Source organism: Clytia hemisphaerica, unplaced genomic scaffold (assembly GCF_902728285.1).
Source record: "Clytia hemisphaerica strain Z4C2 unplaced genomic scaffold, Clytia hemisphaerica genome assembly, whole genome shotgun sequence".
In the NCBI taxonomy this organism is placed as follows: Eukaryota; Metazoa; Cnidaria; class Hydrozoa; order Leptothecata; family Clytiidae; genus Clytia; species Clytia hemisphaerica.
In genome coordinates, this window is record NW_027104114.1 from 1,848,083 (window position 1) to 1,869,176 (window position 21,094).

General features: G+C 35.3%; 1 protein-coding gene across 1 annotated transcript; it reads right to left on the minus strand.

Moving 5' to 3' along the window:
• Positions 1-318: 318 nt before the first annotated feature.
• LOC136813342 (protein phosphatase 1 regulatory subunit 27-like) lies at positions 319-672 on the minus strand. Its single transcript, XM_067069854.1, has one exon. The coding sequence runs from the start codon at positions 670-672 to the stop codon at positions 319-321; it is 354 nt and encodes a 117-aa protein (XP_066925955.1).
• Positions 673-21,094: the final 20,422 nt, after the last annotated feature.

Consider the following 21,094-nt stretch of genomic DNA (forward strand, 5'->3'; position numbering starts at 1 on the left):
AATTTTTATTGAAATGTCTTTATTGATATTATGTCCATCTCACCCTGATTTGATTGATAAAATCAACTTCGGCCCAGATCTTCCTCCACCTATTTCCAATATTCATTATTTCAATGCGATTCCGTGGGAAAACGCATCACTGAACTCAAAATTGAAGATAGGGGAATGCCACACAGATATCTGAAAATTCTTGTGTTGTGTACTGTTTAACGGGCTCATAATTTCACTCATTTGGACTATAAAAAATATCCAGTTTTCAACTCATGCCAATCCAGTCTAAATTGTGAGTTCAGTGATAGCGTTTAGTCCTCTTTAAGGTCACTCCATCACTCCATCAATGATGTCTGTGTCTTTACTACCATGACTTATCAAGAGTTCAGCCAATTCAAAATGACCATTCATAACTGCGAGTTTTATGGGTGTTTTCCCGTCTTTAGTCTGTAAATTAACATCCACATTGTTTTTTATCAACAATCTAATAATAGTCATATTACCGTTTAAACAAGCATGATGTAATGGTGCTAATCCGTTTCGGATTATATTCAAGTCTACTTTATCCGATTCAAGAATCCGTTTTACCGTTCCGACATCTTCATGTGCGACTGCATTCAAAAGAACGGCTTCACAGTCGGCGTATGATGAGCTCCGTGATAATTTTCGGGTACCCGGCATATTTTTAGATGCCGTACGTCTCTCATCGTCCCCGACACCGGAAAAGCTATTCCGGTGTAAATTACTTTGTAGTTTACGGGCTATCATCTCACCAGTCAGATGTAAAGATTTTGACTTCTTCCGACTCCGTTTTGATAGTACATCCTTGAAAAGTGACATCTTTGCTTTGATTCTTTGTGGTGGTTTTCAATTTATTATAGTATTTTATCTGTAAAAACAATAAGCAGTCAAATTATGAGGAGCTGATAAAACCATTAATTCCTTTTTTTCTCGATTTGATGGAAGATTCGAACATTTTAAAATAAGAGTTTCACTTTAATACATTACTGAAGTTAAGCGTAACCTAAGGATAATAATGACAGCGGACGAAAAATATAATAGGCTAGTGAAAATACGAAATTTGATTGGTTGAAACTAGACTGTTAAATTTTCGTTCGTCGTCGTGATTTTCCCGATTTACTTAACTTCACTATTGTCTGTAAACAGATCCAATATCTGCGTAAATTCCATACTTCATTGCTACGTTACGTGAGCATACTTTGCGCAGAGAGAAAAAAAGTTCAAATTATAGAAAACTCGAATCATATTTTTTCTATAGAAGACACGACTCCCCCTCTTGTATTTTACTGCCACTAACGTTGTTTCAACGTTTTTCTGACATCCATAACGTCCATTTAATGTTAATGAATGTTGAAACAACGTTGTATGGTCAGCTGGGTGTTTCGTGTCAAGCAACGCGACCTACACGTTTTTTATACGAACAAACTATATAAGAACATAACGCTTCGTTGACCAAAATATTAAGAACATTTTATTTCTTAAGAAAATGGTTAAAAATATTCACAAAATGGTCAAAATAAGAACACGTTAAGAATATTTTAAGGCTTAAAACCCAAAAAGTTAAGAACATCTCAAGGCCTTTCTTATAAAAAAACGTGTATCATGATAAAAATCAATGAAAATACCATTCTTAAAAGCCAGATACCTCCCCCTGGACACTTATCATGATTCATTCTTTGGCAATTTATTATAATGTTATAACCACAAATATTAAGCCATGCTCGTTTAGCCTCACTAGACATTGTGGCAGGTTTAAATCATTCTCCCTTGACACAATATTAGATAGCCTATTCCATAAGGTTCGTGTTTTTTCTATATGACATTTTTTTATGTCACTGCAGTAATCAACTTTTTAAGATTGGTATTTTAAGTTCTCACCCAAATTAAAAAGATTGCTGTCTCGTCATTATTGACGCTCCAAACTTTCCAAAGCTAGACTTTTTCATAAATTACGTTTCGGAATCACTTGCCTCGTTTTGAAATTATTGCCATGGTGATTTACTCCCAGTGGATTTTATTACTTTAATCGTAGAAATTTTAGCGAGACTAACTTTAGCGTTTTAGCGAGTTTTCCCTATTTTCGCTAAAATAAATATCGCTAAAACACGCCGAATCGACAGATCGCTAAAATTTATCCACGCGAAATTTTTTGAAATCGTGATTCGCTAAAATAAATCCAAAAAAAATCAAGATTTTGACGACTCGCTAATATACGCTAAAATTAGTCTCGCTAAAATTTCTACGATTAAAGTAAATCTACTTCCTATTCATAAAGAATCATTTTAATGGCTCCAGAGACATAATCACCATGGTAATCGTTTGAATACGAGGCAAGTGGTGTTCGTGACATAATTTATGAAAAGGTCTATTTAGCCTGTCATTGGCTAAAATTTGTCATCAAAATTATTTCCTTTCCATGAAATCCCAAATAAAATGAGTGAAAAATCGAAAACATACATCAGAGAGTGCCAGGAGTGTTCAATCTTGTTAAGGAAATGGTACAGTATTTAGTAATGTGAATCTTCTGTGATGGTCCTTTGTATTTTCAATAGAAAGTCAAGCAAAACAAACAAACGTCACAACAAGTGATTACTTACACTTAACATAAAACCAACTTTTTCATCCAAGTAGTTTGCTAAGCTACTCTACTTTTCTTCCCACTGCTAATACACGTTTTTTAATAAAAACAAACTATATAAGAACACAATGCTTCTATGACCGAAATGTTAGGAACATGTTAAGAACATTTTAAGGCTCTGCGGACTCTAAAACAACCTATTTCTTAGGAAAATTGGCAAAAATGCTCACAAAATGGTGAAAATTAGAACATGCTTTTTAGCCGAAGGCTTCAACAATTTTGGATGCTCTTATAAAAATAACATGTACTTCATATAAATTCTTCTAGTGTGTTTTTGAAGGATTTGAATTTTCTATAAGAGCATGCCTCGGTATTTGCTGTGACTACAAATTCACACCCCTGTCTCAGTGCCCCGGTAGAACTTTTTCCCTCAGTGGGGATGGACATTTCTATCAAAATGCCAATGGGGATAGAAAACCTATTGTTTCCAGCTCGAAAATTCCAGTGGGGATGGTTTTGGAGTGCAATTTTTTACATTCAGTTTTCAATGGGGATAAAATCATAGAGCAATTTTGCAGTGGGGTTAAAATTGTAGGATATTTTTTCCACCGGGGACGATTTTTTGGCCTATTTTTCCACCGGGGTGGGGGGTCCACTGGGTCTGTGACACAGGGGTGTAAATTCTAAGTCTATTCATCTCGCGTTCTACGAGAACAAGAGTAACCATGGCAACCATCTAATTTAGATGAAGGCCGAACCAATCAAATCGCATTCTTTGAATACTAATGTGATTGAGTCATGCGCGATAAAGTTGTTTTAGTCCGACCTCACAGCTTAAATTTCTGGGAAACTACATCCTGACTGACTGAGGACGACGGTAAATCAGCACTTTCACCGTCCTTGATTTTGCGGGTCAGAGCTGCGGGTTTTTCCAAATCGCTACATACACTCTACCGTCCTCAAAAGTGCAAATACATAAACTCGCTAATTTACTCTTTTTGTTCAGATAAATATTTTATTGGAATAATGAAATGATTCAACTCTAACAGGTCGATCAAAATCCTGTTTTTCAAATTCTTTAAAATTTTTCAAAGAAAGTCATGAAATTAAAAAAAATTCAACTAACATTCTCTTATAACTACACGAGCACAAGTATAAAGAAATTCAGTTTTTCATCAGTTTTGATCTTAATCAAGATGACTTCTTGAATAATATTTGTACAGTATTTTCTCTCCACTTTAAAAAGTCAAAAGTCAAATGTCATATTTTTCTTGAGTGATGTATTCATTACCATCGACCATTCCACGATCGCAAATAATTATAGATAACCAGCGATATCGTTCTCTGATAGGCTTCCCGTCACTCTAAAATTATAGGTCTTTTTTCGTCTAACCAATTACTCTCGGGTACCTAATAGCTGGGGGGCTGGAATAAGCAGGGGGTTCGAAAAAATCACAAAACTTAATAAGCAGGGGGGGTGGAATAAAAATGTCCTGGGTGGAAAATTTTCGAAAAATTAATTATGCTCATCCTCTAGCGAAAAGAGTTTCTTATATAGGAAGGCTTTGCGGACACTAGAACACCGAATTTCATAGGAAAATGGACAAAAATACTCTAAAAATGGCGAAAATAAGAACATGTTAAGAACATTTTTAGGCCTCAAACTCCAAAAAGTTAAGAAAATCGCAAGGCTTCAAAAATTTTGGATGTTCTTATAAAAAAAACATGTATTTGCCAACAGGACGCCATTGTAGAGGCACAATCAGTGATGATTCATTTATTTATTTATTTATTGAAGTATATTTCGCAGGCCTTGACCTCTATGAAACAATCTTTTATAATTACACGTTATAGATTTCGTTTGAATAAAGCTGAAAATTAATTCAAGAAATTGAAAATTTAGAAAATCAATCAAGCATTCCATACACTAAAATTTTATTATGATCTTCATCGAAGATAAAAAAGTGAACTTTTGATCCAGATATTTTTTGGAAAATATTTTCAGTACCTTACCAACCCTGATGAATGAAAAATTTATTCTTATTTTACCGACCGACCGACCCATATTTTTTTAACGATCTGCCCGTAGAACAACAAATTAAATTGGTCTCGCCTAAGTAAACATAGTGGAATGAGTTTATTTCACCCTATGATATATCGTAAACATTCCTGGAAGAACTTTCCTACCTTAAGGGAAGCGATTTTCGCGGAATTTAATTCCGTGGTTCACAGCTCAAAATTTGGAAGTTTCGCGGTTTGGAGAATTTTTTGTTTACAAAATGGCCAAAAATTATTTTTCCGGTAGGCCCGGAAAAAATAACGGAAAGATCCCGGAAATGCGCCAAGAATGTTTCCCCGGGGATGAAATAGCTATTCTATTGTAGCAGCTAAGGAAGCTTTCATGAACTGCATAGTAAAAGAGTTATCAAAATCTATTTTTATCATTTTCGAATAATGAAGTTGCTTATAACAAGAACTTATACTGCTAAATTTAGCAAGATCATGTTTTGAAAAGTAACACATAATCTATATATAGGTATGATCCACTTGTTTTTAAAGGCATGATGGCATGGATCGATCGAAAAAATCCAAAAATCCAAGCCATTCCCAGCAAGCACACAACGTTGTTTTGACGTTCAAATAACGTTATTTGGACGTTATGAATGTCAAATGGACGCTAATACGACGTCAACTGCAGGCCGGGTTTGTTATTCTTAGCGTATTACTTCTGAAAATATGATATGCCTAAAATGTATTTGTCGATACTTACTAAGATTTCTTTCAAAACCCTTTTGTGAGGTAATTTATCACAAACGCATATCTAGTATTACGCTGGGTATCCAAGTTTTCGGAGAAAATATTGACGGTAATTATTCGAGCTGTGATACTCACGGTATTCTACAGTAGAGCCTCTTTAACTTGAAGCTTTATAACTCGAATGTCTCCCTAACTCGAACCTCTTTAACTCGAAGGTCTCCCTAACTCGAACCTCTTTAACTCGAATGTTTCCCTAACTCGAACCTTTATAACTTGAATGTCTCCCTAACTCGAACTTTTTAACTTGAAACTTCCTTAACTCAAACAAATCTGTGTTCCCCATGCGTGTTCGAGACTCCACCGTAGAATCTGTCGAAGGGTGGGGTTCAATCTGTTTCAGGAAATTAATTTTACCTTGTGATTACCACTCTGGACCGAAATTTGGTTGTTTAAAAGATAGAGAAAGTAGTGGTACTTTGAGTCCCCCCGGGGGGGGGGTACTACCTTTGCCGACCGACGGGGGTGCTCCGCTGAGGTTTGGGACTCGTTTTTTCAAAAATTTGCCAAAATGTTCGAAAAAAGTGACCCTACGAGGGACTGATTTTTCTATTTTGGTGTTTTTGCAACCCTACCTGGGACCCTGGTACTCGTGGAGGTTAAAAAAGGTACCCTGACCAGCGGCGTATCCTTGTAACCCATTTTGCCCTAGTACCCCCGGGTTTGAGTCATTGTCACCACATAAAATAAAGCGAAAGATTGCCATGCTGTTCATGACGTAATGTTTTCTACGGAAAGATCCCGGTTTTTGCCAGTTGTGGCAAAATTTTATACAACTTTTGTCTAGTTTAAATTTGAGACTACTGGCTAAAACCGGGGTCTTCCCGTGGAAAACATTACGTCATGAATATTGAATGCAAACCGTTCGATATCCTTAACCCAAAGCAAAAACACAAAATATAAAGTGGACATCCAAAATTATTTTCTGAACTTTGGTCACATAAGCTAAATCGTACTAAATGTGCCTGCCTGATTCTTCTTGATGAATCAAAATGACAACTTTGACAAAATATTCAACGACCAAAAACCTCTTGATGAATTCACATAAATATGGATGAGACACAAAGAAAAACAAACGACTCCTATATCTTTTTTGAGTTCTTGTGCGGATTAAAATAAACGTCATTTCTTAAAATTAATGGAACTCCTTTATGACTAAACCTTACCATATTTTAAACTTGCTGATGTTGGTTCCATTTTTACTGGCTCCGCGTTTGGTGAGGTTCAATGCTGGACAAAAGGTTGTAGACAAATGAAATTTCAGTGAAAAATGATGAGAAATAGAGCAAAATGACTCTTCAATGTGTCTGAATGGGGATGGAAGTTTTCCAGCATTGTTGCCAATTTGAGAGAAAATGTTAAAAATCCAAATAACAATAAAACTACTTGGAGTTGAAAAATATAATCAAAAATGAGAAACAAACATCAATAACAGTTTTGCAATTCCTTGTTCTCAAATAAAAACATTGCTTCATACTGTTTTTACCTTCCAAAAACAACTAAAATCTGGCGGAATGTTCAAAAGCATATTACCATATACTACCGGGCCACTTAATCGCGCCATGCAGTCTATAAAAAAAGCTTTAAGTGGACCCTGGGGCGGACTGTTCAAACATTTTTACACATTTCTGGCATTTGGCATTTGGCAATGTAAGCAAAGTTAGTCAGAAGTAGACTCTACATATTCTCTCGCAGCTGACACACAACGTTATTTAAACGTTCGTCTAACGTTATATGGACGTTGTGAACGTTAGATAAACGTTGATACAACATCGTGTGCTTGCTGGGCCAGCACTAGAATCGCAAAACAACATTAGATCCACATTCAACCCAAAGTTTAAAACTGCAATGCCAAACCTAAAACATTTGAAATGCCTTAGGTCGTCTGTTTAGGTGAGCAAAGGCGATATAGAGCCGTACATCAACTATCAACTTTGTTTTGCATCGACTTCACTGATATCCTCCGATACATAAACTCGCTAACCTTGCTTTGACCACTGTACTCGAACATCAATATTCTTTGTTTGTTTTTGTGGTATTTATTTCCTGACTCAGATAAAATATTTGTTTAAATATTTATTACGGAAGTGTTTTGTCTTGCGCTTTACAGTGTCAACCCACACACTGTCTGTCTGACGTCAATCAGTCAAGTGTCTTTTTTTGACTCAGACAAACCATTTTTCCCGACTTTCAGAGCTTTAGCAATCGATAGAAGATTTCTGCATCTGAGTGCCAGTAAAAGGTAAACTCTGCGCGCATACTTATTTTCTGAATTTAATACCCCTGTAACGGGACAAAAAAGATTCTTTTAGAGACTCGGAATTAAAAGCATTGTTTAAAGATTAAAGGGATAATCAGATGGTTTGATATATTTTGCCTGTAATAAATTAATTCACTGTTTCTAAGCTGAACTTCCAATTCTTTTTGTCTGACTTTATCTTCAAAAGTCCAGATATTGGATCTAACAGTTCTAATCCCCGGATAGGCATCAGTTGACCCTTGACATTCATAATTACCCCTAAATAGAGCAGTTTTGTCCCCAAAACAAGGCAAATTTTGTAGATTTTTCACTACCCCCCAGACAATATATCAAATATCCTCCAATCCCCCCATGTAAGAAATGTTTCTTGAAGAGCCCATTATGTGAACAGGTGAAAGATCTCAAAATATCTGATTATCCCTTGACGGTTCTCTAGCTCTAGAACTTAAAGATAGGGTGACGGTGCTTTAGACAATTCGAATTTTTAAACAATGCTTTTATTTTAGTCTATCCTTATTTGGCATGCCATAAGTCACACTAGGCTACGTTTCTTGAATTTTCGAAACGATTTTATCGTTAGTGTGATTGACAACTTCAACTTTCAAATCTGTTTGCCATTCAATTTTCATATTTCGTAAGCTCTCTTCAAAACCTTTCCAACTCTAGTACCTACTTGTTAAAAAAACGTTAAAAACTATAATTATCCCATCAAACATCTATTGAACTAATCTATGTCCCTCAAACCAAGGCCCGGTGTAGGACCTAGAATGGAAATGAAAACAACGTTGTTTTAACGTTCTTCTGACGTTATATGGACGTTACGAACATTAGATGGACGTTGAAAAAACATTGATGGCCGACCATGGCTCAAAGCAACCAAAAGTACTGACTCGTCTCAATTCGAAAGAAGAAATTTCTTTCACTTTGGCTTAAAAAAACCCATCTCGAACCTTAGCCTAAAAACCTAAGCTAGATTAAATCAATTGGTTTAATCTATGCAGTGCCGTATGGAGCATTTTGATAGCGAGTATTCGAGATAAATCGAGGGGGCGGTATGAAACAAAGTTGACATGTCTCCAAAATCACCGTCCACTTTGCTCGACGACGGTAAAAACACCAAAATACCGTCGTCTGTTTAGGTGATCAAAGGCGATATAGAGCCGTATATCAAGTATCGACGTTGTTTTGCATCATTTCACTTACCGTCGCCCTCGATATCCTCTGATACATAAACTCGGTGATATTATCAGGGACGCCGTGAGGGCCAACCATGGTTTGGCACGAGGGAGGAAAACTAGAGCTCTAAATTGGCTAAAAACAAACACTCAAAAAACTAAAATAATTCAAATAAAGGCAAGGTAAAATACTCCATTTTATGAAAAAAATTACTCTTGAAAAAATTATTGAGGGGGTCCCTCTGTAGCTACGGCACTGATCTATGGTTAGCTGCGACTGAATATTCATGAATATTCTAGGGAAAACTCTAAAATCCGTAAATATAGAAAAATCTTTAAAACGCTGAAAACGCTGTATTGACGTAAACCGTGTGTCATGGCTTTGTGAATACAAGATTAGTTAACTAGTCTACTTGAACTTTTCAGCTTAATTTAATGATGTACTTAACAGAAATGTCAAACTATTTCTTAATTTCACCTTTTAAATCCACTTCTAGCTTTCAAACTTAACGTTATTATCCTAATCGTTTGATTTGCCTTGCCATCATCTTCCCTGAATGAAAATATAAAGTAGAGTCTCTTTAATTCGAACTTTGTCTCCTTAACTCGAATGTCTCCTTAACTCGAATGTCTCCTTAACTCGAATGTCTCCTTAACTCGAATGTCTCCTTAACTCGAATGTCTTCTTAAATAGATAAATCACCTGAACCAAAAAAAAATCCAAAATGTTTGATTTTTACCGAGATTAGGGCTTTGAAAGGTGAAATACTCTTCTTCGGAAAACTCTTCGTTTTCTTCTTCATTTAACTTTTTCATTTCGATATTTAAATTCTAAAAAGGTAGGTTTAACACGACATATAAAAAAAGTTATACATTAATCTTTTTAAAATGCAGAAATTGCCATTTAAGTTGGTGGAAAATCGTAAAATCGGGTATGTCCAGAGCCCTTAATTTTAACCACGAGGGGAGGGCCACGTATATGCGTCCAAAACAACCAAAATACTGAGTCTCAGACTTGAGGCCATAGCTCCTGACCACTTGATTTAAAGTGGTATAAACCGAATGCTTTTAGAAAGAGTATAAAAATATTTCCAATGGTACCCAAACCATCTTCTAAATCAAAATCTATAAGCTTTTATGGCACTTTATAAAGTTTTGAGTTTCAAAAAAGAAATTTAGAAAAATTTCAACTTTTTAAAAAATACAGTGCGCACAAAGGGTTAAGCTGGCTTTAAGCGGAAAAGATGCAAAAGCTTCGAAAAGCTGAACAAGATTATTAAACTACGTTAGCCTTGTTTCTGATATACCATAAAAAACACCCGGAAGTCTACTAGGGTAAAGAGTGTACTTGTATGTGCCATACCAGACTTTCCATCCTCGGGCTCTTAGCTGAACTAAAATATAGGAACATTTTATGAATTTTACGACCCTTACGACTAATGACCAAAATTCGATCTTTTAAAGGGCAAAAAGTTGAATTTTTTTTCAGATTTTCCAACCTTTACACGGACTTCCATGTTCCAAAGAAACACTTGCATAGCCCCCACAGGGCAAAAAATGCCTTGCCGAAAATCTACAAAGTCACTTACCAGAACTCAGCTCTTTGTACCAGTTTTCTTGAGGCTATTTTTCATTTTTTTTACCTGAGTAAAGCTCTCATGAAATATAAACTACAAGCATCAATAGATGTTTATCTAAGATAGGGTGTCATACAAAAATTAAGCATTTTGACACAGTATCGTTTCCCTTTGACGTAAAGATGTTATCTTTTTAGCATCTGGAAAAATATATCTCTCTGTTTTTACCATTCACATAGTAGTAGATTAATTTCACAGATATCAAGACTAAAACCCCCTCGGAGAAGTGTATTTTCATGTTCCGTTAGCTGAACCAAAGCATTATTTTACACTCCTTCGCATTGTGTTTGAATTTCTGTTTTCGTTTTCCTTGATATTTGGCTAACTGTGTAGGTAGGTCAACCCATTTCCTTTTTAACACATTTAATCTTTGCCCTCTTACTTTCTTTTAAAACTAACCAGATTTTTTACACTGAAAAGTACAAAATCTTGTGGGTTATATTTTTTCAATTTTCTCTTTCAGTCGGAGAATATAATTTTTTAGGTCTGAGGGGTTACAACTCTATTCAACATCCGCCGAGGTTTCTTCCATAACCGCCTATATTCACTTTTGAACAAAATAGTGTATGCTCTTGGGTACCTAATAAGCGTCCCCCCGTTAATTAATTTTTCGAAATTTTTCCACCCAGGACATTCTTATTCCTACCCCCAGCCCGCTTATTAATTTTTGGGAAAATATTTTTGAAAGTTCCCTCTATTGCCCTAATTCTGACTTTTTTCCACCCACCCCGCTTATTCCAAACCCCCGCCATTTAATAGGTACTCGAGAGTACGCACCTGTTCTGCTCAACAATGCGTAGGGAAAATTTATTGTTACAGAAACTTTTTTCAACGCAAGGTTTCGGATTCCAAACAAACTTCCTATAAGAATTTTAAAGATAGTTACATGATTTTGATACACCCTAGTAAAATCCCTCTGCTTATGTAATACAATTGAGAGAGTGCATAAAGCTATGTAAATAAAGCAATCTAGGAGTAACAGGGGTGTGGACTAACCTTTTTACGGCAAAAAAAATTTAGAAATACCCCCTGGAAAATGGTAAAATTTGCAAAAGAAGTCTTGAAAAAATTATTCTCATACCTTAAAAGCACCTTAAAATAAGTCTATTACCCGCTGGAAATTTTTGAATAAACTTCTACCTACTGGAAAAATGAAAAAAAATACTTCCTGGAAATTCTTTTCCAATTGCCCCCATAAAATGTTCGTCCACCCCCTGTATGGATATAAAATGGAATGGCATTGTTAGACCATGGCCAGGTACCTCAAAACGTTTCACTTTTTTTCAAAATGTCGGTGAATAAACTTTTGATATCTTTCTTGGTCAATTTGAAGGTGCTGATTCGGAATTTGAATGTTACCAAGCTTGAAAACCCGCAGTTTTTACGTAATTTGCGATTTTTTGCGTTTTTAGGCAAAACTGTAAGCCCCTGAAAATTTGTGATTTTGGGGGGGGGGGTCTTCAAAATCAAAAAAGACCTATACCACGTGATAAAGCTCTTCAAACTGAGCAAAAAAATGTATTATATCAAAGTCTCAACTTTTCTTAATCAAATGTTATGGGCGTTTTTGTGGTAAAAAAAAATGCTATAATTTTGCATAAATTATGCAGATTGTGGGGAAATACCCTGTTTTCAATCGATTTTTGACCATAAAATCGTCTATAACTTTTTATCTAAAAAAGTTGAGACTTTGATATAATACATTTTTTTGCCCAGTTTGAAGAGCTCTATCACGTGGTATAGGTCTTTCTTGATTTTGAAGACCCCCCAAAAATCACAAATTTTCAGGGCTTACAATTTTGCCTAGAAACGCAAAAAATCGCAAATTACGCAAAAACTGCGGGTTTTCAAGCTTGGTAACATTCAAATTCCGAATCAGCACCCTCAAATTGACCAAGAAAGATATCAAAAGTTTATTCACCGACATTTTGAAATTTTTATTTATTTTTGAAACAATAACAATCCACTGGCCACGGCCTATGTAACTTACTTACTGTTTTCTTCTTATTTTCAAGAATCCGAAGGACACAGGTAAAAATGAGAACGATTTAATATAGAGTTTTTTTTTCATGTTTTCTTAAAGGTTTTATTTTTACATAAGTGTTCCCGTTCCATATCAGACATATATTTCATATCAGGACAGTGTTATATTATTATATTATGTTGATATAAGCAAAAAATGTTTTTCCTTTCCTCTTTCTGACCAATCTTGCTCCATATCTGTGTCAATCCAATGTGAAAAAGCTTGTGAATTAAAATTGATGAGTAAGCAAACGATATCACTCTTATTTAAAAACAAAACCTTTAAGTTACATAAATTCTTTTATTATGGAAAACAAACGTTCGATTTGCGTAAGAGATCGCCTCGACTCGAACTTTTGCTTCCATAATTGCGTAAGTTATGTAACATAAACATAAAAACCTCTATTCTGTAAACCTTTAATCCAAAAAGATGAAAGAATATTATAAGTTTCTCTCTCAACGTTATAAAGTAACATAACACTTAGGTCTACTGAGTCAAGAAATAACCACAAGTTATTATACCATTACAAACAAAACTTAAACCACAGAGCAATTTGACGGGCTTTGAAAAGAGGGGTATGTGTAGCATTTTAACTGGACATCTTACATTTTTTGTACCCTCTCTAGGGCCAAATTGAGGTATTCTAGGTTTAATAGCCTATTCTCACTAATTTGACCCATGGTTTCCTTTAAAATCCAAACTATAAGATTTCCAGACTCAGCGTTATTCTTTAATTGTTCTTATTTTTGAAAAACTATTGTTCTTACAAAAATATTCTTACAAAAAAAGAATCTACCTGTGTCCTTAATTTTTGGAAAAGTTACCAAAAACAGCTCCAGCACAGCCTCCTCTCGTCGACACTCCAGACCAACCATCAATAGCAGAAAATGACAGCCAACAATCAGAACAATCAATACCAACAAACATTCAAAATGAGATCCCATTGTGGTAAGAAGTATTGAATACATATATGAGAAGATTGTATATTGGAGGAGAAATTTATTTATGCTGCCATTCGGCAAAGTTGGGAAGAGCTACATTGAACAAAATAACTATCTTCTCAACATGACTCTCCCTTAGCAAGTATATCATTCAAAATGATAATGGTTATGCCTCAGTTCTTCAAAAGCCTTCACCGAAATCCAAAGCGAAAGATCACAGTGCTCACCTAAAAAGAAGGCTGGAGCTTTGGATGAAAGGAGAATTCAATCAACTGCTAGAGGAAAGTACATCAATTCAACAGAACTTAAAAAGTTCGAGCAAACCAAAAACAATCGCGGAAACCTCGAAACGCTTCCTGAAAGAAATGCCTTCGATACGGGTGGAATTTAAAACGTCTACCAGCCAAATGCGAGTGTGGTGAAACGTTTACGATTGAACATTCACTGACGTGCAAGAAAGGAGGATTTGTTTCACTTCGTCATAATAATTTACGAAATTTGACGGCGAACCTTCTGAGTAGCACATGCAAGGATGTTTGTGTTGAGCCAGCTCTTACACCTCTCACTGGAGAGGAGTTTAACGAACGCTCAGCTATTGTCTCAGACAATGCACGTTTAGACATTAAAGCACGGGGTTTCTGGCAAGCAGGACAGTTGGCCTTTTTTGATATAAGGGTGTTTAACCCACTTGCCAAGCGATACGCCAACCAGAGCCTCAAAAAGTGTTTTGAAATAAACGAAAAGGAGAAAAAGAAATCTTATGGTGAACGCATTCTTCAAATTGAACACGGTTCGTTTACTCCCCTTGTTTTCTCCGCTACTGGTGGAATGGGGCGAGAAACAACAAAATTTTACTCTCGTTTAGCAGAGACTCTCGGTGAGAAAAAGAACATCACCTACTCTCTAATGGTTACGTGGTTGCGAAGAAAGATTTCTTTCTCCCTAATAAGCGCTGTTGCTATGTGTATTAGAGGAAGTCGATCGTGTAGGTCGCAGAAAGAACTATTAGATTCACTAGACAAGGGTAACCCCATTGTCAGTGAAACAATTGCAAATAAGTTACCAAATTTGCAAAAGTTTCAAAAATAAACCACGAAAAATCAATTGACCTCTTTTTCACATATTTGCAACAATTTACTTGAAAAATCAGTAATGGATTTCATAGACCTCAAGAAAACCATTTTTAGTCCTTCAAAATCTTCTTAAGTCCTTCAAATCAACTTAAGTCTTTCCTGATTATAGAGTAGAAACACTTAAAAGAAAATGTTACTATATGATTCAGAATAGAAGACCACAGATATCATATTCCTTTACACACTAGATAGGCTATTTGCTCACAGATTTCCTGTAAGTGTGTCCAGTTTTGAAGTCAACTAGTCTGCCAAGTCTGCTAATTTTTCTTAGATTTTCAAGCGTTCGAATTTCAATACATTCGAACCGCTTGCTTTTATATGGGAAGCCCGATCCAGTCAAGTAGTTCAAGATCAGTGAGAAGACCACGTTAATCAAACATGGCGGAATCTCTAAAACAGATTTTGTTACTTTTATTATTGAAATGTCATCCGCTGTTTGAATCAGACCCGATTTCTCCCTTCTCAGAGCATGATACGAAAGCCTTTCTCTCGGCGGATCTTAATTACTCCCGTTAAAAGAGCAATTTTGGCCAAAACCTAAGAACAAATTAAGAACAACCTCAGCCACAGATTTCGTAAATTTCACTTTTGGAACTATGCTTTTTGGCTGCAAATGATGTATTGGGTAGAGAAAACTGGAAAAGTTACATCAATTTAAAAGGGTGCACTCTAGAACTCCCACGTTCCTCCATCCATTTTGTTTTCATAGCATTAACCACAGATATTCAACCCAGAGTTAAGATTGCATTTTTCCTATTCGTCTGACTTCACAAGACGTCATTAGGCCTTCAATATAATATAATCTTGGATATAATTCAATATATCCAAGATCATCTGCTTACACATCATGTTTTAAAACAAAAATTTCGCTACTAAATTGTTTTATTACTGGTTAACGACCAACCAAATGAAACAAGAGCTTGTAAAAACTCCATCTCGTCCCTTTGAAAATCATCAAAATTAATGTTTTTAGTATGCTCATTGATTCCGAAATAAGTATTTTCTTATATTAAAGTCCATTGCTTAACATTTATAAATGACGGCATGTGCCACCAAGAAAATTGCTCTCAGAATCGGACCCTTACAGTGCAGCCCTGAGTAGTGAAAAGGTACTCTTACAGTGCATTTTATCGAACGTTTTTTTTACTCTTACAGTGTTGTTTTGTTTCATATCTTATTTTGACGCGAAGTTAAAAATGGTTGCGAAAAAGCATGGCTTACAACAACGATGAGAGTGAATGAACAAGATACCCGAATACACGCTTCTATATATTAATAGCCGTAGTCTGTATGTCTGTTTTCTGTGTGTCACTTTCGTTTTCGCAAGCAATGTTTTTGTTCTCGATACGTTTGTTTTGATTGATAGATCGGATAGAGCCTGGTTTAGACTTTATTCAGCCTTTGTTTTGAAATTTAAGACCCATCTACATTTAGTAATTTTATAAGTCTCTCTAAGGGTCGGAAAATTCAGAATTTTTAGGAAATTTCTTCATTTCCAGAGAAAAAATGACTTTTTTCTAAAATCGAAAAAAAAAATTCAAAAAGTCTCTCTAAGGGTCGGTTTTCGGAGTTCCCGTCTGCACATACTTCCCTCATTCGCCAACCCTAGTACCCCCCACCCGGGTACAAAAGTGTGTACGTCATTTTACATGTTTAAATTCGAAAAGTTATGACAAGGGTTTAAAAAAAGCAATTTAGAATTGACTTACCGTATTACTTTGCATAAACGCCCGGGGCGTTTATTTAATTTCTTCCATTTTAGGAGGAGCGATTATTCGAGAGGGGCGTATAAAAGAAGGGGGCGTTTATTAACCCTATTCGTACTAGGGGGGGGCTCTTTCTGTTCGGAGGTCAAACTATTGCTAATAGCTCCTGAAATAATAGAGCTTTTGCCGTGAAATTTTCTGTAAATTCCTAACTTTTATTTAGCTTCAAAATAAAAAAAAATTGACACCTAAATATTTTCACACCTTGAGCATGATGACATTTCTGACAGTAAGGTGTCACAAAAATTGACACTCTTCCAATAGAAATTTATTTTCATTGTCAAATATATGGTTTAAACCGTAATTTATTGAATATTTAGGATAAAATAAGCATTTTAAACTCAGGCAACTTTTTTCTAAAGCCTTTGTTAGAATACAATAGCTATTTATAAGAACAAAGGAAAATTTCGGTTTTTACTCACTTTGGGCATGATGAGTGACGTCATCAAAAATATTTTTTGTCAAAAGTTACCTTACGTCACAAGGATCTTGTGTGCCAAATTTCATCCAAAAAGACCCACTAGATCAAAAGTTAAGGGGTGGTACAGGAAAAGCCCCCCCCTAGTTCTGAACCGCCCCTAAAAGCCTAGTATGAATAGGGTTAAACTATTTGAGTCTAACGTCGAATATTTAGAGCAAATCTACTTTTTGTTTTAGTTCTATTACAGGATTTCAGTGCAAATTTCTTTGGGTCAGCGATAAAATTGCATCAAAACTTATCTGGTTACAAAAAAGACTAAAATCTTCCTTTGCAATTCTAATCAAAATTTGTATCGAAGTATTTAAGTCGCAAGTTTCTATTAAACGCCCCTCCCTTAGAGGAGGCATTCATCTGTAGGGGGCGTTTGTTAAATAATTTTCCTTTTAGGAGGGGCGTTTATTCGAGGGGGCTTTTAAAAGAAGGGGGCGTTCATTCGAAGTAATACGGTTTTTATTTTTTTTAAATCTGATAAAAACAAAGAGTTGTACTATTCTTTTCCTGAAGAAATGTCATCTTTACATTTCACCCTTCTCTTTTACCGTGACATACAATTTTTTCAAATTATCGAGAACTGGACGGCGTATTTAATGCGAGTAAAGCGAAAAAAAGATCTCTGGGGAAGGGCTAGAGTCAAACTTTGAAGTTCATTTGATCGTTTTTTGGACCTACCCCGGTGGGGTGGAGGTCCTATAAATTCACCTCTGTCCGTTCGTCCGTCCGTCTGTCCGTTCGTTACCAGCTTTTCTCGCGATTGAATCATAGGAATCATCTGATTTTTGGTACAAAGGTGCAAAATGGTGGTAGCCAAAATGTGATGGAGCCCGATTTTCGAAAAAATAATTTTTTGGGCCAATTTGGGCCAAAAAACGGCTAAAAAGCAGCTAAAAAACAGGTTTTTTGGACTTTGTGAAAAATTGGATCATTAATTTTTTCTGATTTTTTACATGAAAGTAGGGTGCCATCATAGGTAAAAGATGGCTCAAGCAGATTTTTGCAAAAAAATTTATTTGGCTTAAAAAACGCATGTTTATCTATAAGAATCACTATTAATAAGCATACATCAATGTTCTTAGTCAAATTACTCAATTTTTTATGAGATATATGTTTTTTTTGCTCATAAGGGCTTACTTTTAAAGAATATGTGTGTTAGCCATGAAATTCTTGTTGCTTTGCGTGTTTTTATAGAAAGACTGGCCAAATTCGATATTTTTTTATAAGCACATTATCAATTACTTAGGTACGTTAGCTTTTCTCGAGATTGGCTCTTTCATACTTTATCATTTTTTGCACAAATATGTAAAACTATAAACCCTCGAATGTGAAGGAGCCTGATTTTTGAAAAAAAAATGTTTTAGGGCAAATTTGGGCCAAAAAACGGATAAATATCGGGTTTTTTGGACTTTGTCAAAAATTGGATCATTGATTTTTTCTGATTTTTTGCATGAAAGTAGGTAAAAGATGTGTCAAGCAGATTTTTGTAAAAAAAGAACTTGTCAGCTCAAAAAACGCATGTTTATCTATAAAAATCACCATTAATAAGCATACTTCAATGTTCTTAGCCAAATTAATTTTTTGATGAGATAGATGTTTTTTGCTAACGAAGTCTTGAATATGAAAGAATATTTCAAGAGCATGAAATTTTGGCTTCTAAACTTTTTTTTTTATAAGAAACAAACGACTAATTTTAGTAGTCGTCACTATTTGTGTTCTGAATGATTGTTTAACGTTCATATGCTCACGTAGATATCAATTATATGTGTTAAATGCATAACCAGGTAGGTCCATAAAAGTATCACTTGTTTTAAGCCAGCTTCAACATCCAAAGAACTTTTAGTGCGTTCAGCTACAGCTTAACCGACGTGCGACGCCGGGTACCGGCTAGTTTTTTATAAGAATACACTTTATAAGAATGTCCATGATGAAAATGGCTAAAGAACTAAGAATACTAAAGGCTGGTCTCCACTTGCGCCCGCTACGATCGCACCTTTTGGCTTCAATCCTTTTTGCTCGGAAAAAAAGATTACATCTTAAGGGCTCTGACCATAGTCCATAAATTGATTTTGGTATTTGAACATAAAAGTTATATTTCAGGTTCCTTAACACTTTGAACAAAGAATTGCCTTTATAAATTGCTTTTTAATCGAATCCCTTAAGAGTAATTAAGAATTTAATTGCAAAAATGACGTTATAAACTTTAAAAAGATGTTAATAATATGTTGCATCACCCTCTTTTACAAAAAGTGCTTAGTTTTAATGGGTAATTAACTTTTTTGTTTCAAAATTTCTTTACACTGTCCGCAAAGAATTGAACTATTTTAATTTTGCAGAAAATTTTCTAGAAAGATGTGTCAAAAGTTATGACTGTTTTTTAAGCAAAATCCAGATGAAAAATTGAAAAACCACTGTTTGAAGATTCGAGACAGAAGCATTTACAAAAATTTTCCGCAAAAATTTTCATGTTCGGAAAAAGATCACCATCTACTGCGAAAATTTTTTCAAAATGTTTTTTCTTCGCCGAAACTAAGCTCTTCAAAGTTGAAATAGTCTTCTCGCAAAAGTCTTCATTTTCTTCTTCATCAAATTTTTCAATGCAATTTTTGGATTTTAAGATTCAGGGAATAGTTGTCTAACAGAAAATGTATAACATGCCATAGTTTTGTTGGTTACATCAGTCAGAAAACACATTTTAAACACGGCAATTATGAAAATCATATGGTCAGCCCTTAAAAATGTAATGGGCGCTCGAAAAAAAGTGGAACACATTTCAACTTTTTTTAACGTTACGTCAGATCGCGCCAATGATTGCTCATTTTTCTTTTGACCATAGCGTGAAAACTTTGCTCGAAAAAGGCGATCGCGCGCCAAGTGAGGCCGGCCTTTAAGATGTCATTTACGATGCTCAATAATTCGAGAGCCCCGTTCAAGGCACGATGAATGAGATAACAACATTGTAATTAAAGGTTTTGTTTTTAAATAAGAGTCATAACGTTTGCTATTACTCATCAATTTCAATTTACAAGCTTTTTCACATGGAATTGACGCGGATGTGGAGCAAGATTGGTCAAGAAAGAGGAAAATAAAAACATTTTTTTGCTTATATCAGCATAATATAACAATAGACAGACACTGTCCTGATATGAAATATGTGTCTGATATGAAACGGGAACACTTATGTAAAAATAAAACCTTTAATGGATATCTAGATTATTGTAAATTTGAAAGTTCTATATAACTTTAGATTGTTTTTCATGGAATACACCCCTGTCTTATTAACCCAGTAGAGTTTAAAAAGTCACGGGGTGGCTAAGAAAATAACGGATTTCACTGGGTGGATTTTTTGATGATTAAAGTCGCCGGGTGGAAAAATTGAGGAAATTTTAACCGGTTACAGTAAAATTTTAATTAAATTGTGTTAGAGCCTCTCTTTTTTTATTTAAGCCACAGATTTGTTCTAATGCTTTTTTTGTGGTTAATTGAGACATTTCGGTTATACCCCCTGCTTTACCTAAACGTCAATAGACGATATGGCTTCCGATCTCACCGAATGATTACCATGATGCATTGCGCAAAAAAATTCACGGACGATATTGACTTTCCGTGAATTTTTTGCGTAATGCATCATGGGTAATCATTCGGTGAGAATTCGGAAAGCCATATCGTCTATTGACGTTTTAAGGTTACTAAGCCGTATATCAAATGAAATAAAATATCGAAATTACAACAACTAAATGTGCTTTTTTTCAAATGAAGAATTAAATGATAGGAAAAACATGCCCTGGCGTGATTTGCTCAGATGCGCTGGCTCTTTCAAAATCAAAACCGGGAGATGCTTTTCGGGACCTTAGGCATGTTGAAGATATTTAGACGAACTAAAATGTTTAAATAACATGAATGCTGGACTAGCGATCTGCAGTTATTTTATGAAGGGTGAAACCCATTGAGTTTCAAGCCCGAAGGGCGAGAGGCGAGACTCCTGGATGAGAAATGAAACCACTTATCTCCCATCCAGAACGCCCGCGCGTAGTTTATAGACAAACAGCGGATTGAAACTAAAATCTATCGCTAAATCTCAATGTAGTCCTCCAAAACACAGGAACCACTAGATACAAACCGTCGTCATGATTACGGTGCGTTCTATGCGCGTTTTAGATGGGAAATAAGTGGCTTCAATTTCTCTTGCCTGAGAAAGGTTAAAGTTTCGCCTCTAGCCCTTGGGGCTTGAAACTCAATGTCTACCATAATGGTATTAAAGATTCTAGTCTTTTTTTATAATT